The sequence below is a fragment of the Adiantum capillus-veneris genome, chromosome 1, assembly GCF_014529385.1.
Source record: "Adiantum capillus-veneris isolate H3 chromosome 1, ASM1452938v2, whole genome shotgun sequence".
Taxonomy (NCBI): Eukaryota; Viridiplantae; Streptophyta; class Polypodiopsida; order Polypodiales; family Pteridaceae; genus Adiantum; species Adiantum capillus-veneris.
This window is the reverse complement of record NC_140931.1, coordinates 74,833,695-74,845,506: the sequence shown is the minus strand read 5'-3', so window position 1 is coordinate 74,845,506 and position 11,812 is coordinate 74,833,695. Positions and strand designations below refer to the sequence as shown.

Below are 11,812 nucleotides of genomic sequence, written 5' to 3'. Positions count from 1 at the left end.
ATAAATGAAAAATGGACTCCACTTCTACATTGCATCTGAGACAGATTCTTGTGGATAAGCCATTGTTGAGGCTTTTCTCCCCTGCCCAAAGGGCTTTATGGAGTATAAGCCAGAGGAGGACAATTTTTTTAAATTGAATTGAAGTGTCCCACAACTTCTGAATTTGAAAATCCACTTCCTCCTGTCCAGGCTAACGTTCTAGCGTCTTTTCAAAGTGTTGTGCAGTGAGGGGGTGATGTCACTTAGATTAAATTGCGGGTGTTGGAGCTTGAACCCACCTTTGCATCCAAAGGCACTAAGAGGGACACATTCTTTGAGAGAAAGCTTCCATAGTTTTGAACAAGGGAAAACCTCAAGTCTAGCTAAAATGAGTGTGAGCTCCCATGGTTGGAAGGGAAACTGGAGAAGAAGTTCCTCAGTTGATTTCCACCTATGTAGATGATTATTCCAAAGAACTCCCCAAGTGGTAATGCCTTTGTTGTGACATCAAAGCGCCGTCCTTATCTGATTGTTAGAGATAGGGGGTAGGGGGGAGAGAGGCCACCAAATGGAGTTGTATTGCCGTATAGCATTAACTCTGTTATTACCCCAGAAGGATGACAGGTTAATCCTTGCCCTATTCCACGCACCCAACAATGATACCAATAGGTCTGACACTTAAGCCTTGATGGGGAATGGCCCAAAACAAATAGTGATCCAACTCATTTTCTACCCTGGATTCCAATTAGCCAAAGCGAAGTTATTTATATTCCTAAACAGGAGGAGAGCCCATTCTTCTTGACTAGTATCTTCTAGAGCACGGATGAAGAGTTTGACGGTGATTTTATCCGCCCACTTGTTAATGTTTTAAACTCCTAGACCCCCTTTTACAACCGGAAGACAACAAATATCCCAACGTACTTTGGCTGCAGCTTTCTTAAATGGATCACCTCCCCAAAGGAAGCTCCTACAGTATTTGCTTATGATGCTCAGATGAGAGTCAGGAGGACGCCAACAGCTGAGAAAGAAAAAAATATAAGCTGACAGAAAATGATTAACTACAATAACTCTTCCAGCCAGAGAGCCCTAGAAGCCCTTCCATCTTTCCAGCTTGGCCTTGAAACGTTCTAACACCCAATCCCACCTTTGTCTGAGGGAGACCTTGAACCCAAAGGGGATGCCTAACAACCTAAAGACTTCACCGTCTTTTATAGTAGAGCACCCTTGACTAAAGAATCCAACCCGGCAGCGGGGTCTGAGAGGATCTGACACCTGTTTGGTTGTGGTTGATTCTTGAACCAGAAGCAGAGTAGAAGATATCCATTGCAGTCCAGAATTCTAGCAGTGAGTTATTGTCGTTGCTTAGCAAGGCATTTGTGTCAACAGCAAACTGAGAAAGACATTGTTGGTTGACACTGTCTGGCAAGGGAATACCTTTGATACTACCTGGCTCCATCTTCCCTTTGACCAGGCAATTGAGGCCATCTGCACTGGCAACAAACAGAAGGGGGGCCAAGGGGCAGCCCTATCTAATAGACCTATTGAGCTCAAAGTATTCAGACAGAGCTCCATTAAGAGAGACTCTCGCTCTAGCACGCCCAAACAAAGTGGTTACAAATTGGATCAACCCCTTTGCAAAGCCCATCTTTTCCAGGCTAAGTAAGATAAAGGACCATTCGAGGCGGTCATAAGCTTTGTCATAATCAATTTTGATGAATACATAATCCATTCTCAAGTCTTCAGCATGCTCGATTCCTTCCCAGAGAGCAATGACTGCCTCAATGATTCTCCTTCCTTTGATAAAGCCTTTTTGTTTTGTACACATCCATTTCATAAGGATAGGGGTGATCCGAGGATCCGAGGAGCAACCACTTTGGCAAAAATTTTATAGCAGGTGTTGAGCATCGTGAGTGGTCTCCAATTAGACAGGTTATCCTTGGCACCTTTCTTATGCAAAAGCTTGATGATCCCCATGTTGATAGAGAAAGGGAGTGCCTAGAACCTAACTGCTTCATCCCAAACTTTCAGGAGACATTGGGCAAGGGTGTCTTTAAACACTTGGAAAAATTCTACCGGTAGGCCGTCAATACCAGGAGATTTGTTTGGAGCCAGAGACTCAATAGTAGCCTTGATTTCGGCAATCGAAAAGGAGAGATCAGCTCGGAAGCTGTCTGCGTTAGGGACCACCTTCTGCCTGAATTTCCAAATTTCTTCTCTAGCTTGAGTCACTTGAGGGGAGATCGATTCCTTGGGACTGAACAATGATTTGAAGTGGGTCCGAGTGAATTCAAGATTTTCAGTTTCATTTTGAATAGAGGCATCGAATGCCACAAATAGCGGAGGATTCTCGTATTTTCTTTTTTTGAAGGATCTTGAACATTTGTTTAGAGGGCCTGTCAATTTTACCTGCCCACCACTCTGTGAAGAAGATGTAGGCATGTTTGGAGGCTATGTCTTCTTCAATTTTGAGTTTATCTCGTAGGTCAGTGGTCGAGGACTGAGTAGACTCCCCCTGCGGCCCTGATTCAAGGAGAAGGAGGGAGTTGTAGATACTATCCCTTCGAGATCGACGTATCTGAGAGATGTCCTTGCGAAATTTAGACAGACAGCTCTGAATCTCCTTGATGGCTGAGGATCAAGCAGCCGCGGGTCTAACTACTCTAGCAAAGTGGTCTGTCCATATCCTTTCCATTGCAGCTTGAACAATGGGGAGGTGGAACAGAGAAGGGTCCGTATGGAACCACTGGTTCTTAATCTTGCTCATGAGTTGAAGTTGATCCTACTCTTGATTCTATTGAAGGAATTAGCTAATGGCAGAGATACATAGCAACGGTCCAGTCTTGCTTTTCTAGCCAGACTCCCTGTGGAATAGTTCTGCCATGAGAAAACTCATGTTACTCCACTGTTCCACAGCTCTAAGAGGTCCTTCATCTTGTCCCATGCTAGCTTCTCGCCACCATCGATGACCATACCTTTGCCTAGGAATCTGTCATGCGAGTCCTCGACCATATTGAAGTCACCAACTAGAATGATGTCCCCCTTTAGGAGAAAGAGATCAGACCACATCTGAGTTCTTTGTGCTGAAGAACCTGCTGCATAAAACCGAGACTAAAGTAGCTGGAAACGGGGAAGAGATGGGGACTGCAACCCAATGCTCCCCACCTAGCACCCTAGGATTATGAGAGAACCACCCCGCAGGGATACCTAACGCAGTGCCACCCGACCCTCTAGAGTGAGAGGAGGTAAACCATTTGAGGAAAGTCGACACTTCCTTAAGGTGCCTAACTAGATCATCTCCATTGACCTTGATCTCCTGAAGTGAGATGATGTCAACCGGATTATCCACCACCCATGCTCTGATTTTGCGAGACTTGTAGGGGTCAGTCAGCCCCTTTATGTTCCAATTTAGAACATTCATTTCTGCTATTTTTTGTCTTTTTTGGATTTCCAAGGTGGGGACTTGGTCGACTTTTGCAAAGCTTGATCATGAGCCCTTTTGTTGTCTTTCTAGATGTCCATTGGTGCCGGGGGGGCGAAGGGGGGACATTTTTCTTGTTGGCGATGTTTGGCAGGGGGGAGGCCAGGTTCAGATCAATGATCATGTCGGCATCCATTTTGTTGACCCGAGTTTCCAGCTCGGTGGGCAACGATTCTTTAGCATCTGATTTAACGTCATGAAGTACGATTCTTCAGCGTCATGAAGTACTTAAGGCTTTGGTGATCTGTTCGCAAAATGAAAGGAGTCCCAATAAATAGTGCTTGCATGAGTCTAAGGCATGTAGAACTGCGAGAAGTTCCTTTTCATATATGCCTACAGCTTGCTCAACAGGGTTGAGCCTTCGACCTTCATAGGCTATGGCGTGCCCTTCTTGGAGCAAAACAGTTCCAAGGCAATCACCACAAGCGTCACATTGGACCTCAAATGGCTTTGAGAGATCCGACAGTGTAAGCACAGTTGAGAGATAAGCTTTTCTTTAAGTTTTTCGAAAGCATTGTTCTCCTTGGTAGGGCCACCTTGACCCACTTCAGAGAGGAAGTAGCCTATACTTCCCCTCCTACATGAATCTCCATAGCTTGCTTGTTGCATGGTTGATTCCTCGTCTTCTGTCTTCAGTCATTGTGTGTATTTGCATAGTCAAGCCTGTGTTTGATAATCACATAAACTTGCCCCATGGTGACAGCAAATGAACCTCCCCTCTTCTACGTTCCCCCTACTCGGTTCGGCTTGGGGCGACGATCTTTGGCGTCTCACATTCGCGGATTTGTGGTTGAAACTAAATCAGAATTTTCATACATGTCTGGCTCCTTCCATTGAGCCATAGCTTGCTTGATGGGGTCTCGTGTGTGAGAGCCACCATGTCAAATATTGGTGAAATCGGGCCTCGTTTTGATGGCCTTTAATGCTCTTTGACAGGCTCTTGTTGGATCTTCATCCCCTTTTCATGGTGGGCTCATTTGGCCCCTGAAGCCTTGTGTGGATGTGAAGTCACGGCCCCTTGGTCCTCTTTGTAAATGGGCTCATTGCCTTCAAAAAGCGCCTTTGCATCTGGTGGCTTCCGTCCTCAGTCTGACTTGGATGCCATCCTGTCTCCAAGTCCCTAGCCCCACATAGTCCCATGCTTCAAGCGCGACCCACGACCCACCCGTGTAAAGCGAGACTAGCATGTCTGGGTGGGGGATCCTTGTTCATCGGCCCCTTCGAGCATATCTACTCCCGTATAAGCCCCATAGAAAGCAGTGCTCATCCAACCCTCAAGTAATCCATCCACAAAAAATTCTACATCCACAATCTCTGACGAAGCTACATCATAGTGGGGACTCTTTTTATTGATTTATCTCATGACATCATGCTAACACCAATACGTTGTACATGGTTTGGTCTCATAGGCAAGTTCTCTTGGCCTCTACAAGACCTTGATTCTCTCTCTCTCTCTCTCTCTCTCTCTCTCTCTCTCTCTCTCTATATATATATATATACCGGATGGAGCTAGTTTTGCATATCATGGTTGTACTCCCTAAGCATATAGTTTCACATCGACTCGACATAGAGCTTCATCCCCTCCTTATACATGCACATGTACTCACCCCACCTCTGATGAGATTATCGTAGCCACCTCTAGCAATTTGTATCATTTTTTCTTTTCAGCACTTTTTTATCCTTTTTTGGATATCCAAAGGATACACACATGTATATGGTTTTCTCATAGGCCGCGACTACGGCCTCTAGAAGACGTTAATAAAGCAAGCTCTCTCTCTCTCTCTCTCTCTCTCTCTCTCTCTCTCTCTCTCTCTGTGTGTGTGTGTGTGTGTGTGTGTGTGTGTGTACTAAAGCTTTTAAAGCTCTATTTACCTTTCATACCAGCACCTCCAAAAAACTTCACGACCTATCTCAAGCAATAATGCTTATGGTCAGATGTTAGGGGAGAGTTTGCAAGCAGTTCCAAAGTAGTTCACATGTGTAGAAGAGAGGTTCTTTGACAACATATGTCGTCCGGATGGTCAAGGTGTTTGTATAGTCCAAGTGCCAATGGTATGAACTTTCCATCTTGTAATTGACCAAAAAAGGGGGGTATCTCATCATATTTGTAAGATCTTGCTCCAATAGTAGAAATTCACGAATGATAACCTTACCCTCAACCTTGTTAACCAATAGATCATCCATAAAACTACAATACTGTCCACATATGCAGAAACAGTGGAGATATTGCATTTCCTTGAAGTGCCCGCTTGAGAAAAGCAAACCAAACTTCGACAGTTGACACAGTACGCTCATGGGAAAAAGGTGTGATTAAAGATAAAGAAGCCAGTATCCAAGCAAACCTGGAAACAACTGAGATGGACCGCATAAGGTTTTGACAATTTAGCAAAGGTTCCTCAAGCCTTTGCCCGAGGATAGATTAGTTTCATTAACCCTCAATCCAGCTCCCCATATGCATTACATTTCAGCGCTCTGGAAGTGGAGACGTTTACCACTCCACAGCTACTTGGCTTAAGGCATGCGGCAGTGTGAATTTGCCTCACTTGACCAACAATGATATCAGTGATAACCTTCTTGAAAGTGATGAACTCTCAGTAACTCAAAACCAAACCAAGTGCCTTGACTCTGCACATGGCTTTCGCTGCAACTTGATGAGACTGTGTTGTGCATGTCTTTGCACTCAAAAACCGGATTGTCATAACCAACATGGGTTCCAACTTCTTTAGCAGGAGGGCACTGAGGGCACCAGTTACCATAGTGACAATTCGTTACACAGTCAGCAGCTTGGAGTGATTGACCTTTTGCAAGCTGCTCTAAACGTTGATGCCTCGACGTCCCAACTCAAAATTTGGAGGTCACATACAACAGTCCTGAAGGCCACCAACAGTCTAGTCAGGATTCGTCTCTTCGCTCAAATACTCATGTTGGATTAACTGTAACAACTTCAAAGCCTCATTAGCTCTATCAGCTTTGAAAAGCCCATCTACAAGGCTGTTACTAACAGACGGATCCAACACCGTTCCATTTTCTATCAATCTCACTGATAGCTCATATGCTTGCATTAATTTGCCTTGACTGAAAATACTGCGCACTAACGAGTTGCTAGGCTGTGCAGCAGGAGCAAGATGGAAATGTAGCATCTCTTCTACTAGTGCCCGAACACTCAGTAGGTCCCCAATATCATCCAAGCCCAATAGCACCGTGTTATAAGTAGCCAAATCTGGTATAAACCCTTTCCTTTTTACATCTTGAATTAGTGCTTTTCCCTCGTCAAACCTTCCTCTATGGCAGAAACCATATATCCATGCTATGCAGATTGCAACATGAGGTAAAAGTTTCTTCTTTCTCATCTCATCCAGCAAACAACAAGCCTTGTCCACCATACCCTTTCCCAAAAAACCATCAAGTAATGCCCTATATGCTATGGCAACTAGGCTTCCACCTTGCTCAGTCATGAACGTGAACAAGCTTTTGGCTTTGTGTAGCTTTCCCTTTGCAAAAAAGCCCTCCATCAATTTGGGCCAATAGGATTCATCGGGTCGAATTCCCTTTTCTAGCATCAAATGTATGATGTAACTTGCTTCATCATACCGTTCTTTATCCATAAACCCTCTAAACAAGACCTTGAAGCTTACTTCATTGGGTTCCAATCCTCTATTTGGCAAGGTCTTGAACAACTTCATCACCTTCGCCATTTCATTGACACCAAAGAATGCCTCCATCAAAGTATTGTATATTGTCACAGTCAAAGGTACACTCCTCTCCCTCATCATTTTGAACAGAACCTCTGCTTGATCCAGTAAAAATAAATCCTTGAGACCCTTGATAAGAGATCCATAAGAAACAGCATCTGAAATACAACCTTTCCTAACCATTTCATCAGTAAAATCACAAGCTTTATTAACTTCTTTCAGCTTGCAAAGACCGCCAATCACGGCACTGTACGCAGGGGCATCAGGAAGCAACCCATTCTCAATCATCTTTAAAACAACATCACTGGCCACCTCTGGTTTTCCAGCCTCGCAAAGCCCCTTCACAAGCGCAGCATAAGTCCCCTTGTTTGGAACACACCCATCATCCTGCATCTCTTCATAAAGTTCATAAGCTTGATCTATCTGGTCAACATTGCAAAGAGCACAGATCAATGGGTTGTACGCAAACACATTTGGCACAAAACCATTTCTGATCATGGTGTCCAATAAACATAAAGCCCGCCCAATATCACCTGCTTTTGCAAAATTACCCACTAGACAATTGTAAGGATAAGCATCTAGCTGGCAGCCTATGTTTGTAAGTCTATGTAAAATCTGAAGAGCGTCTAGGTACATCTGCTTTTGAACATATGCATGCACAAGCGTGTTGCATGTAACATGATCTGGCTTGCAGGAAGCATCTTCTATCAGTTTTTCTAGGTAAATCAAAGCCTTCTCCAGCCTCCCAGCCTTACAAAAGCCTGCGATGAGTATGTTGTAAGTCGTGGTGTTAGGCTCAACACCACTCGAGCGCATTATCTGGAGAAGCCTGGAAGCTTCAAACATCTTACCTAAATGGAAAAATCCATCAATCAGAGTATTGTACGTCACAACATCTGGAAGACATCCTTGTCTAACCATGGTGTTAAGAGTTTTCATAGCCTCGCGAGGCAAATTTGCTTTCAGCAAACCCAGAAGGAGAGAGTTGTACGTAAACAGATTTAGTGCATAGCCTCTCCTCACCATCTCATCTGCAAGCTTTTGTGCATCGGCGGCTCTGCTGCACTTGACCATGCCATCTACCAAAATATTGTAGGTGATGACAGAGGGAGGAGAACCTTTTAGTTCTGAGCTCCTCATAATCGTGAGGGCCTTATCAACTGACCCAAGGCTGCAAAAAGCCTTGATGAGCATTCCATTCAAAGGAACATCAGGCAATAACACGCTGCTATTCTCCAAGACATTCTGTACCTCATGTAACTTGCGAGCTTTGCAGTAAGCCTCCACCACCATACCAAAAGTCTCTTTGTTGGGTCTGCACCCTTGTGTGACCATTCGCTCCAACAGCCTCTTTGCTTGACCAAGCTTGTGCGCCTTGCACAACTTTTCGAGCACACCATTGCAAGATGAAACATCCACATCAAGGTGGTCGTCTAGTGCACTCAAGAGAAACCGATAAGCCCGATAAACCGAGCCTTGCGTGCAAAGCCTCTGTATATTTGCACGCAGAGGAAGCAGGCTTTCCTTTTCCATTGCAAGCACTGCCATAGTGAGCTTGCAAGTTCTGAAAACAGTTGGGTTTCATTTCGAGTCTTCTCGGTTGAATCTCTAGCAACTGACTGATTTGGCCCAGAGGAACTGACGAGAAAGCACCACAGAAGCGCTGCTACGTAGCGAATGAGTTAAGACAGGTTCCTCGCTTTCCACAAATGGACAGATTTCCTTGCTGGGCAAACGAAACCTTAGTTTTGAAGATGTGCTGCTTGTAAAGGTTTGGATATACTACTATGGAATGTCTGGAGGGGGTTCATCCTATGGCATTCATCCTATGGCATGTATGGTCACAAAGAGTAGCTGTTAACCTACAGACTTCAACTCCTCCTCCCCGTGTTAACCTACAGACTTCAACTCCTCCTCCCCTGTGTATTTTACGGCATGACATGTTGTCCTCTGCCTTCGAGTTATGTAAGTCTATCAATGAAGCCCCTGACCCTACTGTTAATATCAATGATATCCAGAAGGAGAATAGACGGCATCAATGGAAAACCAAGGTCTCTAGGCTCTACTCCCCTATCAGACTCAGCATGAGGGATCCCCTTTTGTAGAACCTTTTGGGGCTGTCCCACCCCCTACATGTGGGACCTTTGTACCTCCTTTTTTTATTTTCTATTAATCTTTGCCACTCTGTTTAAAAAAAAGAAGAAGAATAAAATTAAATGAATAATAGACCTCACTGAATAAATCATTAAGAAGGTGTTTATTTATTATGACTCTACCACAACAAAAAAATAAAAAATCGAAGATGCCTGTGGAGATTCTGTCTTTTTACTCAATTGGAGGGGGATATGGAGCCGCTTCTCTCTGTCACTCTCTTTCTATTCTGGGGCAACGCCAGCGAGGGCTCTATGTGTGTGTGCTCGTGTGCGTGTGTGTATGTGGCAGGTATGGTGCAGGCAACAAGATGGGCAGTGTGGGAGAGGGTGATGTAGACAACTCTCTCTCTTCCTCCCCCTCACGCTGCAACCCCGCCTCCCCAAGCCCCGTCCCCCCTCATTTTTCTCCCTGCAGCCCCCCTCCCTGCCTCCCCCCCTCTCCTACCCGCAGGTACAGCAACAGACAGTCTGTAAGGAATTTTTAAAAAAATGCAGGTTTTTTCAAGAAATTGCATAATTTTCAGGGAATTTTCAAGAAATTGTAGACATTGCAAAATTTCAAAAATTGCATAAAGCGGATTTTTGTCATTTTTGTCGTATTTTGCATAAATGCACGCCATGTATGCTTAGTGTGGGAGGACATGTATGCATAATGTGGAAGCATTTGTGCGTGTAGGTCAATTTTTTCTCGTTTTTGGCAACGACCAAACATGAGGAAGCACGATGATAAGGCCGACCCCTTAGACGATGCAGTTCAAAAGTGCAAAGAAGAAATGACCGAAACCATTAACAAGATCAACTGCCACCTAATAGGGACAATAAAATTGCTTGAAGATCGCGTTTTGGCCCGAGAAAGCAAGATCACGGCTATGGGAGATCGGGTGACGGCCCAAGACGAAGAGATTGCGTCACTCAAGAAGGAGCTCGCTGAGGCACGATCACAAAACACACTTAAAGAGGGAGAATTGCAACCCTCTGTAATACACAATCAAAGAGCAATTGCGAGCCATCAAAGAGGGGGAAGAGCAACATAAAGAAATGACGACTTCTTGGGTGGACGTTATTACAAAGACTCAACAGAAAGCAGATGAGGCTGAGAAATGGATTGAGGTTGCCAAGAAAGGGAAAAGCAAGGAAATAACATCCACACCCACCATTATCAACTTGACACTAGAAGAGAAGAAAAGAAGATGTGTAGCTCTCTACATGTGAGAATTTGTGGCCTTAAAGACAAAGATAATGTAGATGAAGAGGTAAAATAACTTATGGCTTTGATGGGGTTCATGAGCCAATGCACTCAAGAGCTTGGAGAGTGGGCAACAAGAAAAATGGGAGCAAGGGGGAAACCTCGAAAGAAAGGGCACTCATCCTTCGTTTTCCCTCCATGGAAGCGAAGAAGGACTTTTTGAAGAAGAGACCAACTCTTAAGAAGACATGCATCTTTCTCGGGGATGACCTTACCCTCTCACAGATCGCCCATATATAGAAGGTAATGCCGGAGATTAGAGCAGCAAGGGAAAAAGGTAAGATTTCTTTTTACCCGAGTTGGAAGAGTGGTGGTATTGGAGCCACACTCCACATGACGGTGTGATGGGACCACACTCAAAGTTGCTACCTAGAATTGTAATGGATCTATGCGTCTTGATGTGGGTGCTTTTGAGGAGATTTTTACTGGGAAAGACATCATCTTCTACTCCGAGATACATCAGGCCCCTGGGTTATCTATGCCTCACATTAGTGGATACAGGTAGGAGACAGTCTGTAGACAGGAGACGTGATCAGAGCACAAAGGGTTGGGCTCAGGAGGAGTGGCAGTGTTATTCAGGAAGGAGTTGCAGCCATTGATACATATAGCTCGTAGGGGTCAGTACGCATCATCTTTGTACACAGTTTCTGGACAGCAGCCCCTTCCCGACCCCCTCGATCCATGCCCACACACATGTGCTTTTTTCACCATTGAGATGGTGAAGAAGGCCATTGACAGGATGAGGACTGGGAGAGCATATGATCATGATGGCTTAGTGGCTGAGCATTTCATGCATGCCAGAGATCTACTAGTAGAGCTTCTAGCAGTTATGTTAAACTGTGCCATGTCTGAGGGCTTATCTGATACCTGGAGCCTATCTATGATTGTACCCATCTTCAAATAGGAGACCCTATGGAGCCTAGGAATTATCGCACTATCATGCTGAGTAGATGGGCAGAGAGAGAGGGAATGAGTGCAGTTGGGCAGGCAGGGTTCAATATATTTTTTTCTACTCTTCACCATATCTTGACACTCAGGGCCATTATTGAGGAGGGCAGATCCCGTGGGAGACGGATTTATTGTTGCTTTGTGGACTTCCGCAAAGCATTTGACACAGTACCCAGAGCTAGATTGATACACAGATTATAGGAGATGGGAGTACCCACAGAGCTCATTTGGGGGATCATGGCATTGTATAGATTAGTGGTGGGGCATGTACGCACTGCAGAGGGTCTATCTACACTTGTTCACTCCACTATTGGAG

At 44.8% G+C, this 11,812-nt stretch overlaps 1 protein-coding gene across 1 annotated transcript; it reads right to left on the bottom strand.

The window, feature by feature from the left end:
- Positions 1 to 5,531: 5,531 nt before the first annotated feature.
- On the bottom strand, positions 5,532 to 8,912 carry LOC147464982 (uncharacterized). Its single transcript, XM_086517322.1, has one exon. The coding sequence runs from the start codon at positions 8,695 to 8,697 to the stop codon at positions 6,346 to 6,348; it is 2,352 nt and encodes a 783-aa protein (XP_086373448.1). The 5' UTR covers positions 8,698 to 8,912; the 3' UTR covers positions 5,532 to 6,345.
- Between the last annotated feature and the right edge of the window lie 2,900 nt (positions 8,913 to 11,812).